Source organism: Chrysochloris asiatica, unplaced genomic scaffold, assembly GCF_000296735.1.
Source record: "Chrysochloris asiatica unplaced genomic scaffold, ChrAsi1.0 scaffold00094, whole genome shotgun sequence".
NCBI lineage: Eukaryota > Metazoa > Chordata > Mammalia > Afrosoricida > Chrysochloridae > Chrysochloris > Chrysochloris asiatica.
This window is the reverse complement of record NW_006408612.1, coordinates 5,552,982-5,572,512: the sequence shown is the minus strand read 5'-3', so window position 1 is coordinate 5,572,512 and position 19,531 is coordinate 5,552,982. Positions and strand designations below refer to the sequence as shown.

Sequence of the window (19,531 nt, the reverse complement as noted above, 5' to 3'; positions counted from 1 at the left end):
CATCTGGAACACCCCCCCCCCCCGAAAAAAAATGGCAGCATGACTGGCTACAAGACGGCACTTAACAACAACAACAACAACAACAAATCTCTGGGAAGCCAAACCCCCCTCTAAGGGAACACATGAGCAGGCATGTAAGCTTATTGATGGCCACATTGGTCTACTGGTAAGTGGAAGAGGGGGAAATACAGCAATGAGTTCCACAGACTCCCATTGACCTGGAGGTGAGAGAGAGAAGAGGAAGGGCTGCTTAGCCCAAAGTGTGGTGAGACCTGGGGACACCTGAGCCTATGGACAAGGACATAGCCACAGTGGGCTAGAGCTGAGATTGAAGCATCCAGCTGATATGAAGTGAGGGGAGACGCACAAGAACACCCAAAGTTGCAGATAGTACCTATTTGACCTAGCCTTGATGGCTTGATAATCAGAACTTGACTAGAGGAAGATTTAGAAGGAAAAAAAAAGGAGAGAGAACAAAACAATTTTTGATAAAGGAAACGAGACTAAATTGCCACAATTTGAATCATGGAGGTAGTAACTCTAAATATGAACAAAGAGGGAAGGAGTCTTCACATCAAGTATCAATGCTGTCACCTCTGTACACAGGGTAGATAGGGAACTTAGACATTGGCTACCTAAAATGAGGGGGCAATAAAGTCACTAAGTGACTGGCTTACAAGGTTTCAAGGGGAAGTTTAGTTTAATAGTGGGGAGGGGGGAGAAAGAGTCCGCACTGAATAGTTTTCTTCTTGTCCAGATGGGTCTGGTTAAAAGAGATGGGGATAATTCTTATGATATAATAGTGAGTAATTCTTATCATGACTAATTGCTACTGTCACAACTGTAAAGGTAGAAGTTTTGTAACAAAAACGGGGGAGTAATCTTACAGTCCAGAAACAAAGGACCCTAAGACCATCAAGGGAGTAGAGCACTAGTGGAATGCAGGACCTTATCCAGAGAAGCAGTGACACCAGAGATGGAGGCAGAGATGGTGACATGGAGAGAGGGAGCAGCCGAGAACTCTAGATTCATGGGAAGAAAGGGACTAAGATAGCAGCCAGAAGGCAGACTTGCAGAATGTGCCCTTTTGTCGAGGTCCTATATCGGGGTCCCGCCTCAACAAGGAAGTGTGGGTGTCACGAAGAAGGGAGATCTGGTGGCAAAAGTGATAGAGAAAGAGAGAGATGAAATATATACAAATAAGACAGACACACAGATATGATGCAAGTTGGCAGGTAGACAGATCTGCAAACATTTTGCCTAGCATTGCCCAGCATTGCCCAGCATTGCATGCAGAACTCACTTTACCTCAGCCTTTTATTCTCTTTTTTGGGGAGGGATTTGTTACAAAGGAAGGATGTAATTCACTCAGGGAGGATGTTACAAAGGGAGGATGTGATTAAGACAGGATACAGAACTGAAATGTGATTAATCATTCAAAACAGGACATAATGATTCACAGGAACAACTTTTAAGATATTTTCATAGTTTTTCTTAACAATCTAACATTTTTATTTTTACAGAAAAAAGGTTCAATCAAGCTGCTATATATTAACTTTTAGGCTTAAGTGATCTAGAATAGCAACGTGCGGTTTCTTAAGGATACATAACATAAGCAAGGTTCCTGAAAGGAGCCAAGCTGTCTCTGTACACTTTGCAAACTTTTGTTTGTGAGCAAGATCTCAGGCACAGGGCTTCATTTATCTATACCTAAAATGCTACATTGTTCTTAATATTCCTATATACTTTCAGGAGGAAGAAGAGCATCTGGGTTAAACTGATTATATTCAGAGGTGGTTTAATGGGGCTGCCACTGATCAACCAAGGGTCTGCGTATGCTGTTCCCAGCATCCTTTGGTGGTGTAAATTATTATATATGGCTGAGTGTTTAAAAAAAAAAAAAAAAGAGCTAAAATGAATATAGAGAAATACTGTTAACTGATGGTACATAGAGGGGATTGTAATCATTGTGATGAAACACAATGATTTGTGTTGATTTGTATGATTTGTTGAATGTAAAACTGATGATCTGCCCTATAAACTTTTACTCACTCCACAAAACAAAAACAAAAACAAAAAAACTTGTTCTCTATGAAAAACTAAAAATAAAACTACCATATGACCCAGTAGTTGCACGCCTAGGTTTATACCCCAAAAACTTAAAAGCAGAGACTCAAAAAGAAACTTGTACACCAGTGTTAATTGCGGCACCATCAACAACAGTCAAAAATTAGAAACAAATGCCCATGAACAAATAAATGGATAAACAAAATGTGGTAGGCACATTCATCCAATGGAATACATCAGTTAACAGGAGAAATGAAGTCCTAATACATGCTCCGTTCTGAATGGAGTTTGAAGACGCTGTTGCTGTTGTAGTTAGGTGCTGTTGAGTGGGTTCTGACCCATATAGTAACCCAATGCATAACAGAACAAAACACTGATCCGCCCTGCAAAATCCTCACAATTGTTATTAAGCTTGAGCCCATTGCTGCTGCCACTGTACCAGAAGAGGGGTCTTTCTCTTTTTTGCTGACCACCCACAAGCATGATGTCCTTCTTTAGGGACTGGTCCCTCTGATAATATGACTGAAGTCTGAGAGATGAAGTCTTGCCATCCTTGCTTCTAAGGAGCATTCTGGCTGTGCTTCTTCAACACAGATTGGCTTGATTTTCTGGCAGTTCATGATACTTTTAGCATTCTTCTCCAATATCACAACTCAAGTGCATCAATTCTTCTACAGCCTTCTTTATTCATTGTCTAAATTTGGTGTGTGACACTGTGGGTTAGTGTGCTGGACAGAAAAGTCTGTTTGAACTGCGAGGTCGACGGTTCAGGCTCCTCGGAAACCCTATACAGAGTCACTATGGGTTGGAACTGACTCAACGGCACTTAACAACAACAGTAAGGCTACTGAAAATACCATGGCTTGGGTCAGGTGCACCTTAGTCCTCAAACTGCCATCTTAGTTCTTAAACATTTTAAAGAGGTCTTATGCTGAGTAAAGAATTCTGGTGTGGCACTATAGGATAAGCACAGGACTGCAAGGTCGGTTTGAACCACAAGATTGGTGGTTCAAACTCGCCAGCTGCTCCTTGGGAACTTTATGCTGAGTAAAGACTAAGAGTAAAGAATTCTGGTGTAGTGCTGTAGGATAAGTACTGGACTGTTAACTGCAAGGTTGGCAGTTCAAACCCACCAGTTGCTCCTTGGAAACCCTATACAGGGTCAGAACCAACTCTACAGCACTTAACAACAATAACAACAACATACTGAGTATAATAGTCAATCACAAAAGGATGAATACAGTATGTCGCAACTTACATAAAAAGACAAGAAAAGGCAAATGTGTAGAGGACAAAGTTTATCAGTGGTTACCAGGAATCAGGAGGGTTATGGGAAGGGGGTTATTATGGCTTATGGAATACTAAGTTTTGGTTTATGGTAATTGCATAGATTAAGGGAAATTACACATTTATTTTAAGTGCTGTCAATAAGTTGTACACTTGTAAAAGGTTGAGTTGGCAAAAGTTGTGAATAGGCTGCTCATGTGCAACCAAATACTTCATAGGAGTTGGTTCCTTGGTTTGAAGGTTTTAGGTCATGGTTTTATGGGACACCCCAGTTAATCAGACTAATAACATGGGTAGTTCCTGGGGTCTTCAAAGCTTGCAAGCAGCCATCCAGGAACAACAGCTGGGCTCTGTTTACCTGGAGCAACAGAGGAGGAAAGAGAGTCAGGACTCATCGGAGGAGATGTGTGGCTAATTGTGTCCATGAACAACCATGAGACCAGAAGAAGTGGATGGTCCCCGGCTACCGGTACTGAACAGTTTGGTTGAATGAAATTCTTTAGAAAAATCCTGATGAAAAGGAAGGAAATGCAGAGCAGAATTTCAAATTTTCATGAACTCAAGACTTTCTAGAGGCAAAGGGGCTGAATGAACTCTATAAACTATTGCTCTGAGACAATGTTTAAAACTTAAAATAAAAACATCCCCTGAAGTCTTCTTAAAACCAAACAATAGTAACAAAAATAGAAAATGTCTGCCTTGAGCGTATGTCTTTTAAGAGCCACCATATGGGATCATCTTGACAACAGCGACTAGAAAGATTAGATAGGAGGAACTTTAGGGGGCGGTGAGTTAGGAACTTTAGGGAGCAGTGAGTTTATGGTAATAGGAGAGGAACAGTTCAGAAAAGGATGCTGAGAAGGTTGCATGACTTCAAGAATGTCATCAATGTCACTAAACTGTACATGTAGAAAATGGAATTGGTATATGTTTTACTGTGTATATTCTCAATAACAAATGGCCTGTGGGAATACCTGCCACTTTGACAGGGCACAGGATAGGTATACTAGGACAGAGTATTACTAAAATGTCTAATGTATTACTGTGTTTTGTTTTGACAGATTTATCAGCAAGACTGTTGAAAGTTTAACCATCCAAGATGCCTGTCCCTCCCCCTCCTGGACCCCCACCACCCCCGACACTTGCACTGGTGAGTGTCCCCTTGCTTTCGTCTTCTATGCATAAAGCATGTCTAGTGAGATCCAAGCCTGCCGCCTGTATTTATTGTAACTCTACTTGCTTTCTGGCCTAAATATGATATAGCAAGCTTTCCCAGAGTAACCTGAACCCCGAGACTTAGCGACTACAAACACCCACGGTTTTTCTTGCCTAAGGTCTCAGGCCATGCTCAGTACAAGGGTGGAATGTGGATTACTTCAGTTTTTTCCACCATGTCCACCAGCATGAACATCCTGTTCCTCCCCAGGCGCTGACCCCAACACAGGGGTCTGCAGGAGCAGTTCTGAGATCTGGATGCTTCCATTCAAATGCACTTTAACTTCTAGGCAGGACAGTCCAGAAACCCAGGTCTTGTGCTGTCTGAAAACACATCCATTAAAATGCTCTCCAGACCACAAAGGCGGTTCAAACTCAACAGCCGCTCCTTGGGAACCCGATTCAAGGGTACTTAACAATAACAGTAGCAACAATAGTACAAACTGAATAAGACTCCTACCTCACGTTGCTAAAAATTTAGTTTCAGAAGACCATTCTTGTTTATACATATTATAAGGAAAGAGAGAAGTACAGAACTTACGGAAAGAAAATTTAATTATTCTGGATGCTGCAAAAAAAAATACGGCTATGAAGTGATTGATACATTCACTATAACAATGGGAAGGTACAAAGGGTTTCTGTCGGGAAGTGTGGATGTCATTACCATGAGGATGTCTCTATGAACTTCCTTGAGGCCACCCTACTTGGGCCTCTCCATATATACCTCACTTGATAGAGACAGAGTGCTGATGGTGGAGCCAAGCAAAATGAAATCTTTTGACAACTTCAATCTTTTCTCCATTGACCTTGATGTTATTTATTGGTCCAGCAGTGAGGATTTTGGTTTTCTTTACATTGAGGTACAGCCCATACTAAAGTCTACGGCCTTTGATGTTCATCACTTTTGTGTTCTGGACATCTATAAAGAGGATGTTCTACCATGATTTCTAACTTGGCTCCAATTAGCAGAAGATGTCCTTCTCAAATGATTCAACTTTATTTATTTCCTGTCACAGCACCAACCCCTTTACACTAAAAATTATGGTATCTGAGAACCACAAAATAAACTTAGCAAAAACCCTAAAAAAAAAAGTCAGTCATGGTTTCACTGCTATCTTTTTGTGAGCCTTCCCCCTTTCCTTCCCACTCTCTCTCTCTGTTTTGACAACGATCATCCCCACCATCACCACCCCCCACTTACACACACACATTTTTCTGTAAATCTGTCCTTATCTCAAGATGTCTGCTTTCCAAAGACACTTCCTGACTGGACTCATCCTGGCCCCTTGATAGACCTTCTTTGGAAATCACTGTACCCTCTTCCAGACACAGCCTCGATCTTAGAAGCAGGCAGCTGCCATTTGCGATATGGGAGGCGCCAAGACATTTCATTACAAAGGCCTTCCCAGTCTTCATTGCTGAGGAGCCTGGCAAAATGACGATCCCTTCATTTTTCACATGGGGAACCTAAACCCCAGAAAAGGCAAGTCGGTTACCCCAGGCCCTCACGGGACATACTGATAGCCCATTTGGAAACTAGATGGGAAAAACAGACCATTAATAAGCTCAGTGATATTCAGAGTGTGGTTCCCAAAGAAATAAGTATAAAAGTTTAAAAGTTGAGAGTAAGCATTTAGAAATGACTCCACGGCACTTAACAACAGCATAGCAATTTGATGTCTGTTACATGCTTTTTCTAATAATACTACATCCTTCTTCTTTTATAGACTAATTAATTTTTACGTTTTTAATTTGGCAAAAGTACCAATCTGTGATGGATTGGAAAAGCTTCTTAAAGAACTAGTCCTTCACAAAAATATGGTCAGAGAAGCTCGGAGCTGACTAATACAGCAGGGTTCGTTCGTTCATCTGTCTTCCCAGGAATGTAGTTCACTGCTGGGTGGCACATGGAGTGATAGTTTAAATTTTAACATTATGTATTTATTTTAATATTTTTCTAATCTAAAAATTATAACCAACACATCAAACCCAGGATTTAAGAGTGAGTCAATTTAAAAGAAACAATCCATTGAAAAATCGTTTCGTAAATAATATAGTGAATTGATTTAGTGAGATATTAAATAAATGACACAAGAGGCCTCAGAAGATGACAGAAATCATAAAAGTTGTTCCAAAATGTTGAATTTTGGAAAATGCTGGTTTATCCTGTCCACTCGTTTCTCTCCATTGTTGTTGTTAAGTGCTGGTGAGTCGGTTCCAACTCATAGCGACCCTTTATAGGGTTTCTGAGGAACCCTAGTAGCATAGTGGATTATGCGCTGGGCTGCTAACCGCAGGTCAGTAGCTAAAATCTACCAAATGCTCCTCAGGAGAAAGATAAGGCTTTCTGCTCCTGTAAAGATTTACAGCCTTGGAAACCCTATACAGGGTCGCGATGAGTCAGAACTGACTCCACAGCACATAACCACCACCAAGACCACCCATACATAGGGTTTCTGAGGAGCGGCTTGTAGGTTTGAACTGCCAGCCTTGCAGTTATCTTGTAGTTAGCAGTCCCATACTTATCCGATAGCACCACACCAGGTCTCTTTATTGTTGTTAAGAGTTTTGGTATGATGCTGTAGGATAAGAACTGCATCAGAAAGTCAGTTTGAACCACAAGGTCAGTGGTACAAACTCACCAGCTGCTCCTTGGAAACTCTATACAGGGTTGCTATGAGTCAGAACCGACTTGACAGCACTTAGCATCAACAAATAAATTAATATGCATAATGTGCTAAAATCAGCACTTGGCCCATAATAAGAGCTATATAGATGTTAACTTCTACTATCATGAGCATAAGATGCTGTATAATTTAATTATCTCAAGCCCTAGTGGTGCTGTAGGATAACCTAAAGGCCAGCAGTTCAAATCTACCAGTTGTCCCTTAGGAGAAGATTTACAGCCTTGGAAATCCTATAGAGGCTGCTAAGAGTCAGAGTCCTCGTGTCGTGCCATAGGATAAGCACAACCTCAAGGTCGGTTTGGACACAGGACCAGCTCTTTGGAAATTCTATACAAGGTTGCTGTGAGTCGGAACTGACATGAGAGCACCTAACAACAGAACAACAACAATGACTCGGAATAGACTCGATGACAGTGGGCCTGTTTTTTGGGGTTTCTTCTAGTTTAACACAGGAGTCCTAGTGTGGTGCTGTAGGCTAAGCACTGGTATACTAACCGCAGATTTGTGGATCAAATCCACCAGTAGCTCCTTGGAAACCCTATACAGGGTTGCTATGAGTCAGAACTGACTCAATGGCACTTAGCAACAACAACAACAATAGATGAACACACAGTGATTAATTTTTAGCCTACTTTAGAGTTTTTCTTAGCTCTCACTCTGACAATAAGTAGCTATGTGGAAAATCAAGCCATAAGCTTCCCCAGATTTGGCTCGCATGGCCATCACTGGCATATCTGAAATCTGGCCTCTTTAGGAAGGGCTGGTGTTAAGTTAGAAAGATTCAGGATGGTTTGACAAACCTGGAGCAGCCAGAGAGAGACTCCTTGAGTATAACCAACAGTTTCCAAGATTGACAGACACAGGCAGATGCCTACTTCCTTCTCTTGTCATCCCGAATCTCTAAAATAACCCTGGAGAAACAAGATCACAATTTCATGGGGAGGAATTTGCTCAGGAATTCTGAATATATAAGAAAATACCCAAATACTTTAAGGCAGTGCCTTTGTCCATTTTGCAGTCTTCTGTGAGCTAAGCTTTCAAAAAGATGAACCATCTTAGGCCAAAGGGGCATGAAGGAACGTTACTGGGTAATGGAAAATGTTCTGCATTTGTTCTCGTTTGTGGTGGTGATTATACAACTGTCAAAACTCATGGGACTGTACACTAAAGGATGATTTCACTGTGTCTAATGATACCTCAATAACTCAGACTTCAATTTTCTAAAGAAAAACATCTTTGGTAATGGAGATAGAAGAATTATTTTCTAAACCTTTTAAGTAGATATTTTAAATGATACTTACAGCTGACCCCTTAGCTGGAATTGATTTCCCCTTGCACTAGATGAGTTCTAACTAGCAGAAAAGGGAAGCAATTCTTCAGGACACATTATGGAGAAAAGAGCCTAGTATTTTCCCGCAGTGTCCTCCTGGACTTAAAATTCCCTTCTCGTACCCTGGCTCTGTTGGTTACGGCCAGATTTTTCAGAGACGTTTATCAGACACTGACTCTTCCTGCTTTAAAAATGAGCGTAATTTATTGCTTCATCTGCTCCCAAACATCTGGGTCTTAAAAAGGATGACATTGGATCTAAAACTTGTGGGGAATTTACAATCTTTTGCCAAGAATGAATAACCCGATTCCAGTGCCCTAACTGTCCCGGGTGAATGTTGTAGTGCAAGGATTAACTCTAGGAGATGAATGTGAATTTGCATGGTTTCCTTTTAGGCCAATACAGAAAAGCCTACCTTGAACAGAGCAGAGCAGGCTGGGAGAAATGCTCTCCTTTCGGACATCAGCAAAGGGAAAAAACTAAAGAAGGCAGTCACCAATGACAGAAGTGCACCGATTTTGGACAGTAAGTGAAAAATTTATTTTCCATGGAGATAAATGGTTTATGGCCTAACAATCAACTCTGCCCCTCCCAATGGAATTTTTTTTTTTTTTTTTTTTAATGCTAACAACAGCTGCAAAGTTAACAGAATAAGGGGACTGTATCACTCATTGTAGGCCAGAGCACTGGCTGGGTTCCCCCCAAATGCTGCAGGAAGCCAGTATAATAATTCTTTGTCCAAGACACACACAGCAGCAATTCTCTGAGTTGCTTACAACACTTTCTAAAATTTAACCCATGGCTCCTAGTACTAGAGATCAGGAGGTAGTGTGAAATATGGAATGGACTTCAGGCTTGGAATCCAAAGATAATGGGTTCAAGTCCTGGCACAGCCTTTCTTACTGCCTTCAAGCTTTATTGCCTTCATTTGTAAAATAAAGATGATAAGACCTTCCAACTGATCTCACAAGTTAGTTGTGAGCATCAAATGATATAATATCTGTAAAAGTGCTTTGTAGTCTGGATATGTAGTTCAAGATATGTAATAGACGATTATCAAGAGTTGAGAGAGAGAGGAAATGAGACCACAAGTTTGTTTATCCATCAAAATACTTTCAGGGATAAGGTAGGGTATGTATAAACAGACAAGTACCCATAACACAGGACTACTTAATAACATTTACACAAAATGAAAAACGATCCATGAATAAACTCTTATGTGAAGGAACCCTGGTGGCTCAGTCGGTTCAGTATTGGACTGTGAATTGCAGGGTTGGCAGTTCAAACCCACCAGAAAAATGAAGCTGTTTGCTCCTGTAAAGATTGCCAGTCTAGCATCGCTATGGGTCATAATTGACTCAACGCTAGTGTTATTGTTGACTTGGTTCTGACTCATAGCCCCCCTGTTGTTGTTGTTGTTGTCGTCATTAAGTCCCAATGATTTGATTCTTACTCATAGCAACCCTGTATAGGATTTCCAAGGCTTTAAATCTTTGCAGGAGCAGAATGTCTCTCCCATGGACCTTGTGGTTCACAGTCCAGTGCTTATCATATGGAGCCATTGTGCTCCCAGCGACCCTTACTCTAGTGGTAATTGATAATTGAGCCTTGAGGTTCTCTTCCCATTATTAGACCTTTCCCCTGCCTGCCAGATGTCCCCAGAATTCATCCTCATTACATATCCCATTTGGAACTCAATAGGAAATGAACTGACTCTCCCAAATCACCAGAAGATGCAGGGTTAGAAGTTCTTAGGAGGGATTGATGGAAGAAACACCTAGTGACAGAGAAGAAGATGGACTGATGTTAGGTGGGAACATTGATCTGGAAGGAAAATGGAAAAGAGGAAGGCCAAGGTAAAGACTTTTAAACCAGCATTTTTAACTGGTTGCTCTGTAATCGACAAGGTGGAGCCAAGAATGTACCAACCATCAAAAAGGATCTATGAGGTTTTGACCCTAAGTCAAATGCCCACTAAACTGATGTGATTATTATCTAACCCAGGGGAGGGAACATCCGGCCTGTGGGCCATATAAGGCCAGCAAAATCATTTGGCCTGGCCCTGGCAAGGCAAATGCAGTTCCAGCCATCACATTGTTGTTGTTGTTAAGTGCCATCGAGTCGGTTCCGACCCATAGCGACCCTGTACAGGGTTTCCGAGGGTGTAAATCTTTACGGGAGTAGAAAGCCTCATCTTTCTCCTGCGGAGTGGCTGGTAGTTTCGAACCGCTGACCTTAAGGTTCGCAGCCCGATTCGTAACCACTACACTACCAGAGCTCCATAGCCATCACATTAGGGGTGAGTTAATTAAATGTTTGACCAAATATAGCAGGCAAATTTTTAAGTTGAGAATTTTGTATCATCTGGAAATGATGTTATAAGTACTTAAATGGCCCTTGGCAGAAAAAAGTTACCCCACCTCTGATCTAGCCCCTTAGTCCTCTTGTTCACTCGCTCACAGAGGGCCCCAGCACAGTCCTTATATCTGGGGAGACTTGGTCCAACAGACATCTGAGTCATGGTGCTTTGTGTGGGGCCAGGGGAGCTCCACAAACTGTCTGCCCCTAAGATAGAGGCTGAAGGTTCTCTCCACTAAGCAGGAAGCTAGGGCTCTGAGAGGTGCATGGGAAATCCCCACCAATGCTGAAGGCAACAGGACAGTCTGGGGCCTATTCCTGAATCTACTTGTGCTCTTCAAGTTCCCGCATGCTCTGCCATGAAATAGAAACCAAGCTAGGTCTTCTGTCTTCCAGCAGCTCAGTGTGTTTAAGAATGCACTTTGCTTGGTGGAAACAGGATGCAACCCAGTGTTGTCCATGCACTTAATTGGGTACCTATACTGCTGTCAGGGAGCCCTGATAACACATTTGACTGCTAACTGAAAGGCTGACAGTTCAAACTTATCCTGTGACTCTATGGGAGAAAGACCTAGCAATGTACTTCCCTGAAGGTTACAGCCAAGAAAACTCTATGGGGCAGTTCGACTCTGTCACGGAGGGTTGCTATGAGTGGAGAATCTGCTGGACAGAACCTACCAACACTATACTGTCACAAGCTCCTGTAAAGATTTACAGCCTTGGAGAGCCAATCCAGGGTCATTCTGTAAGTCGGAACCGTCTACACGGCACACCACCAACCACCCACCCAATATATGTGTGTGCTTGAAGATGAAATGTCCATGGGCTCTATGCCAATATGCTGACCATGGTTACATATGATGGCTCTTGGATTTAGCCTACCTTGCAGTTTAATTACTGGCTAAGTAATGTGGACTCAGTGTCCTAGCCTCCACTTCAGCTTTATTGCCTGGAAGATGGACACATGTTCTGGGTAAAGAACTAATGGATGATGTCTGGAAGTGCATGATCTCAACACTATGCAAATATATCTAACTATGCAAATATATCTAACGTAGTATTCCAAAGTGTATCATTATGAATCATGTATGGATGATAATTACATTATTCATCATATTGATAGTATTTAAATTAATTTAAAATTGTTGATCTTATGTAGAAGCAGTTTTGCCTTGTTATTTAAATTGAATTTATCCTGTTGGGTGAAGTCAGTTCTCCTTCTTTTCCCACCTGTTCAGAATCAGATTATTTCTTCTATCATTAAAGCTCCCTTAAGCATCCCAGAGAACTCCATATCTTTAAAGGACACAACTCTTACGCCCACAAACTTGTGATAAACCTAATCAAAAAAGATAACACAAACAAATAAAATTAGATCTTAGAAAACAGATAAAATAAGTGACTCAAAGGAGATTTTCTAAAATTAAGGATACTACTATGAAGTTGGAGCCCTGGTGTGGCGCTGTGGGTTAATACGCTAGACTGCAAAGCTGTCTGAACTGCAAGGTCGGCGGTTCAAGCTCATCAGCTTCTCCTTGGAAACCCTATATAGTGTTGCTATGGGTCGGAACCAACTTGACAGCATTTAACAACAACAACTATGAAGTTGGATTCCTGGTGTGGTACAGTAGGATCAGCACTGGACTGTGAGCTACAAGGTAGCCAGTTCAAATTCACCAGTTATTCCTTGGAACCCTATACAGGGTCACTATGAGTGGGAACCAACTGGATGGTACTTAACAACAACAACAGCTATGAAGTTGGGGTTTTGGTGTGGTGCTGTAGGATAAGCACTGGACTGCTAAACGGAAGGTTGGTGGTTTAAACCCACCAGCTGCTCTTTGAAAACCTTATATAAGGTTGCTGGAAGTCGAAGCTGACTCAACAGCACTTAGCAGGAACTATGAAGTTAGGACCAATGGTAGAATTCTCACTTTCCATGCCAGAGATCCGGATTTGATTCATGACCAGTGCCCCTCATTCCCAGCCACCACCAGTCTGGAGGTTTGTGAGTTACTATGATACGGAACAGGTTTCAGTGGGGCTTCCAGACTAAGACAAATGAGGAAGAAAGTCCTGGCAACGTACTTCTGATAATCAGCCTGTGAAAGTCCTGTGGCTCACTATAATATACACCCACCCATGGGAAATGGGGCAGGACCAGGCAGTGTTTCCTGGAGTCAGGGGTCAACTTGACGGTGGCAGCTAATGACAGCAAGCATGACGCTATATGCTAAACACACTAAAAATCTGAACAAAATTGCTTTTCTGAGAAAAATGAAAATTTACTTAAGCTTCAATGATCAAGAAATAGTTGAAAATGTTATTAAATTATTTTCTCTTTAAAAAGCTCTGGAGCCATACGATTTTATCAGTATTCGAAAATTCTTTCAGATTTTAAGAAACGGCTCATTCAAATCCTATATAAATGGTTCCCAAACATAGGAAGAGAAGGGAAAGCTATGATATGATAGGTGACTGAAACCGGCATGATCTTAACATCAAAACATTGCAGAGACAGTACACACAAAAAAAGAGCTCTAGATCAGTGGTTCTCAAGCGAGGCGGACAGTCTTGCCTCCAGAGAGACTTGTCTGGACATGTTTGTTTTTCATCGTCACAACTGGGGAAGGGGAGGCTGGGGGTGTGTTACTGACATCTAGTGGGGAAAGGCCAGGGATGCTGTAAACATTTTACAACACATAGGGCAGTCCTCCAAAGACTAATCTGTACCCAAATATCAGTAAGGCCAAGATTAATAAAGCCTACGATAGATCATTTATGATTATAATTAAGAGGACCCTACGTTTTTAATATTAGAAAGTCTACGAATCCAGCACATCAAATAAGAAAAACTGCATCATTATCTCATTAGATTCCAAATTGACATTTCATGTACAATTCAGTACTATCAGAAAGTCTTAAAAACCCTAAAGTAGGAGGGTACTTCCTGATTGTGAATATTTAGAAAAACAACAACCAAAAAAAAAAAAAAAAGAAAGAAAAGACAACAAAGCTATTTCAAACCAATAGTCAATTATAACTTTGAAACATTAAAGTCATCCTCATTACAATTTGAATAAAACATAGTTGCCTTTAGCACCATTAATATTTGACATTGTTTTTGAAATTCAGCCACCATAGTAGTAAAGTATTGTAGTTTTCATGATGTAGGGACTTGTAAGGATTACTCTTATGAGATAATGATGTGCTGGATTCATAGACTTTCTAATATTAAAAACGTAGTGTCCTCCTATTTATAATCATAAGTGATCTATTGTAGGCTTTGTTAATCTTGGCATTACTGATATTTTGGTTCAGATTAGTCTTTGGAGGACTGCCCTATGTGTTGTAACTACAGAGCCCACTAAATCTAAAATGTTGTTAAGTGCTGTCGAGTCGGTTCCGACCCATAGCGACCCTGTATAGGGTTTTCAAGGAGCAGCTGGTGAGCTTGAACCACCGACCTTGTAGTTCAAACGGCTTTGCGGTCTGGTGCATTAACCCACAGCACCACACCAGGACTACTTCCATAAAACAAACAGAAGTAAGAAACAAAATGACTAGAAAATAGACAAACCTTCATTATTTTCAGACCATGTGTCTACTAGAAAATCCAAAGTAATCAATTTTTTACAAATTTTAATTTTTAAAAATCCAGCAAAGTGGCTTATGTATTAGATAGCAAATGTAATTTCCTGATGCCAATAATAGCTAATTAGAAAAAAAAAAAACTAGGAAAAACATCCCTTTTACAACGTCAATAAACAGAACATTATTTTATAGTGTCAACAAACAAAAAATTACTAGGAGTAATCCTTACAAGTCCCTATATCATGAAAACTACAATACTTTACTGAAAAATACAGAAGACATAGTAGAAAGGAAGATCTTCCACATTCCCAAACATGAATTCTAAATATCATAATGGTGTCAGTTCTCCCAGGTTAATTTGTAGATACTAAGGAGCTCTGGTAGCGTAGTGGTTACGAATCGGGCTGCGAACCTTAAGGTCAGCGGTTCGAAACTACCAGCAGCTCCGCGGGAGAAAGATGAGGCTTTCTACTCCCGTAAAGATTTACACCCTCGGAAACCCTGTACAGGGTCGCTATGGGTCGGAACCGACTCGATGGCACTTAACAACAACAACAACAACTAATCCAAGACTCAAAAGTGATATTTTGAGGGAAGTTGGATAGACTTTAAACAGCATTTAACCTCCTAAATGCAAACATAAATATTTACATAAATTGTTAAAAGATTCTTTTTAAGAGAGTATGACTGCCTTAAACATAGAAGATTCACGTGTGTCAATTTTATTTAAATCAATTATTGAGGGAACCATTAAGATGTTATAATCACCTCAAAGGAGAATTCAACATATAGATACAAATGTAGACAGATAGGTCCAAAACAGGTCAATAAACAATTGCAATCCACTGGACACAGCTACTTTACATTTTTATGGACAAAGATCATTTACACTGTTAACCATTTTCTACAGTTTATGGAGTTATAAAATATTTCAAAGATAATGAAAGGCAGAAATTAGCCCAAAGGCTAGGAACAATATTAGCAGGAGAAAATATATCAAAGTATTAACAGTGTTGCTAAGGAGTAAAATCCTGGGATATTTTCTTTTCTTCTTTATTCTTTTTACTGTTTCCTTTCTCACTTTTTGTGACTTCATTCTTTGAAGATCCTTTTTATTTGTCAAGTCTGTTGGGATGTAGGCAGCTTGTCAAGTGGGAGGTATGGGAACAAGTTATCAATTACAGGTTCTTCCACTGGTTCCCCCTGTGGCTGCCCTAGAGTAGAGAGAAACCCTTTCTTTATTGATGGGGTAGGGTGAACCCTAAAAGCCATACATTTTAATGAAGAAATCCCAGTTGTCCACCCTGGACCCAAAACCTTTGAACCCCATGCTTTATAATTATCTTATTGTTTAACTGGGCTAGACTGGTGAAGCAAACTGATGGGTGCTTTCATACATGTAAAAAGAATGTGGTTTCTTCTGATTGCAGAACCTAAAGGAGCTGGTGCTGGTGGCGGTGGTGGCTTTGGTGGAGGTGGTGGAGGCGGTGGAGGTGGTGGAAGTTTTGGCGGGGGTGTACCACCCGGTTTGGGAGGACTGTTCCAGGCTGGAATGCCCAAGCTGAGATCCACAGCCAACAGGGATAACGGTAAGCAGAGTTTCTTTCTGTCTTAGTTGCTGAAGACGGGCGGAGTTCGATGGTTTGGAGGCCTGGTGTACCCTGCAAGGCGGAAAGCCTTCTAAAATATTTCAGATTATTTTACTTGTCAACATCATTTCAAAGGAGAGACTCTATTTAGCATGGCTCTTTAAAAAAAAAAAAAAAAAAAAATCAGGATCAGAAGGGGTATTTTTAAACAACTCCATAGAGCTATGCCGTATTTGCCCAGTGTCTCTGGGGTAATTTGTACCATTTTTAACTTTTCTAAAGACTGAGCTAGAGTAGGAAGGAAAGGAAGGAGCACACGGAACTTGCTACCCCTGGAAACTGCCTGGTTGACTGACCCAGCTGTGGAGAGCAGTAAATGCTTAGGAACCTCTTTCTGACAACACTGTGCAGCACTTCATATGATATAGTTACAGATCCCACTAAATCTAAAGTGGTGTCTTGTACACACAGGAAGACAGACATTTGGTATTTCCGTACCAGTGATTCTAAGTATTCTCTGCAAGGAGCCATGGAAACGAATTCTACAAGATTGTCCATTAACCTAATGGCAAAGAGAAAGGTTACATCTGATTGTAGCTAATTACTAAAACTTAAATGCAGGCACTCTCTCCTGACTACTACATTAGCTCAAGAAATTTTACCATAAAATTAGTTGTTGTTTAATGTTAATCATGATGAAAGGAATTTTACATCTAATTCTATAACCAGCAAAATCCTTTACCACGTCCAGTAGGAAAGTGTGAATAGGCTCACCTTCATATGAAAAATGGTAAGGTTGCTGAATCGTTCGGCTCAGTGTCAAAATCTGAAAAGAGACAATACCGTAAGAGCTTCTGTCTTGCCAGACTTGCATTTAAATTGACAGCATGTATTCAAAATGATCAAAGGATTTGAGGCATATGATAAATGCACACATTTAGTAGTTTGATAATATGAGTAAGAGAAGAAATTAAGGTAAAAGAAAAATAGAAGTGAAGTGTTAAAATGAAGATAGAATTTAAGTTAGAGCATAAAAGGTATGGCAGAAGATCCTGTGTATGTGTTAGGTGGATGGTAACTGCAGCTTTAATTAATCAGAACTTCGTTGTCACCAAAGCTAAGAGAAAGATAAAACTTGTCACAAGTTGGTGACAGAGAAATATACCACACACTCAAAGAAAGCACAGCCTCTTCTATTACTAAAGTCTAAATAACCATTCTCTATAGAATTCATGTTACCTTCACTGTGTAAATCCCTCCAAATGCTCTCATTGCACCTGGAATATAGAGGGTTGGAGGAGGATAGAAAAAGTCCATGTACCAACACCATTCTGTTGTACTCTCAGAATAAGAGGTGATTCTTTCAAAGCTCTTACAAACTTCATCCTGGTTCTTGTCCATACATAATGGTAAAAGAACTCCCTAAAATCTTCTTGAAAGCTCGTGAGTTCTAGAGCCTGGGTCTACAAGACTCCCTGATTGCTGATGGTCTATTCCTGTACCTTCAGGATGGACCTCACATTCCCTAATTTCTTTAAGTTGTTACTGTTAAATGCCGTCGAGTCGGTTCTGACTCATAAGACCTTGTATAGGGTTTCTGAGGAGCAACTGGTAGGTTTGAACTGCCAACCTTGTGGTTCGGAGTCCAGTGCTGATCCTACAGCACTTGAAGAAAATACTTTTTCCAGTAGTTGGGAATACAGAACTCTGATTTCCTTTAGTGTTTCTAATTTCTAATTGTCTTTTTCCTCCTGTTCTTCAGATTCCGGAGGAAGCCGACCACCAGTTTTGCCACCGGGAGGAAGATCCACATCTGTCAAACCTTTTCCTCCCCCAAGTGGCATAGGGAGATTTCCAGTGCCTTCTCCAAGCCACAGAAGTGGTCCCCCAGAGCCTCAGAGGAACCGGATGCCGCCTCCAAGGCCTGACGTGGGCTCAAAGCCCGATAGTGTTCCTCCTCCAGTACCTAATACACCAAGACCCATTCAATCAAATCTGCACAACCGTGGCTCCCCACCAGTGCTTGGGGCGCTCAGGCAGCCCAGCCCTGGGCCGACACCTCCCCCTTTCCCCGGAAACCGAGCTGCTGCCTTTGGAGGGGGCTCCTTGCGCCAGACACCCTCTGGCTCCTCCTCACCTTTCTCCAACAGGCCTCCCCTCCCTCCCACCCCAAGCAGGGCCTTAGATGACAAGCCCCCGCCTCCACCGCCTCCAGTGGGCAACCGGCCCTCCTTTCACAGAGAAGCTGGTCCACCTCCTCCCCCTCAGAACAACAAGCCTCCTGTGCCTTCCACCCCACGGCCTTCCTCCTCCTCACAGGCCCCACCTCCTCCGCCGCCACCCTGCAGGCCCGGTCCTCCCCCGGTGCCCCCGGGTTCCATCGGCAATGATGAAATCCCAAGGCTTCCACAGCGGAATTTGTCTCTTGCTTCGTCGACACCACCCTTACCTTCACCAGGACGCTCAGGCCCTCTTCCTCCCCCACCCAGTGAGAGGCCCCCTCCTCCCGTGAGGGACCCTCCAGGCCGATCAGGTACGGCAAGACATGGGTGAGTTGTCTCCCTAAAACCGAGCCCACCGAGATGTCAGTAATCATCATATAAATGGGTAGAACCAATCCAAAGCATCAGTGACACTGAATACGGGGGGGCTTCAAAAAGTTCGTGGAATTGAAATCAATGAGATGAAACAAAATGTGTATAAACTGTTGAATGTAAACTTGATGGTCTGCTCAGTAAACCTTCACCAACTAACAATAAAATGTGCAAAAAACATTTTTTTGAAGGGAAAAAATTGTTCATGGAAAAATATCATGAAAACAATGAAATTCTTCCACAAACTTTTTGAAGCCTCTCATGTGTACAGTTTCATATTGACCCCATATAAGCCTCTAAGGAAAGAGAGACCAATCTTTTTGCCCATGTTTTAGAGACGAGGAGATTGGATAATAAGTACAGTTCCACTCTAGTTACTAAAGAAGAGGCTAGGACTTTGATAGTCCTTCTCTGCAGTATTATCCCCACTTTATTACCCTGACTTCACAGAGTGAATTTATTTCAATTGTCTTAAATGAGGAAATAACTTTCGTATTCCAAAGGAGGGTTACGTTATTCAAGGAGAAGAGTTTTTTTAAGAGCCTAACAAACTTCCCAGGTATTTCTCTCTTCTTCTACCAAGGTAGGGTCGCTAAGATCCAGAACCAACTCAACAGCAACAGATTTTTGTGTGTTTTCTTTATTGATTAAGGACAAATATTAAAAAGAGGAGCTCTGGTAGCATAGTGGTTATGAGTTGGACTGCCATCCTCAAGGTCAGCAGTTCGAAACTACCAGCCATTCCGCAGGAGGAAGATGAGGCTTTCTGCTCCCGTAAAGATTTACAGCCTCAGAAACCATATACAGGGT

At 41.5% G+C, this 19,531-nt stretch overlaps 1 protein-coding gene across 2 annotated transcripts in view; it reads left to right on the top strand.

Moving 5' to 3' along the window:
• Nucleotides 1–19,531, top strand: part of WIPF1 (WAS/WASL interacting protein family, member 1) — a 162,032-nt gene that overhangs the window by 132,017 nt on the left and 10,484 nt on the right. For both annotated transcript variants that reach the window (XM_006866656.1, XM_006866657.1), the window contains exons 2-5: nt 4,416–4,504; nt 8,982–9,111; nt 15,969–16,127; nt 17,890–18,660. In XM_006866656.1, coding sequence (XP_006866718.1) covers nt 4,454–4,504; nt 8,982–9,111; nt 15,969–16,127; nt 17,890–18,660 — 1,111 coding nt within the window. In that variant the 5' untranslated portion in view covers nt 4,416–4,453. The remainder of the gene's footprint in view (nt 1–4,415; nt 4,505–8,981; nt 9,112–15,968; nt 16,128–17,889; nt 18,661–19,531) is intronic.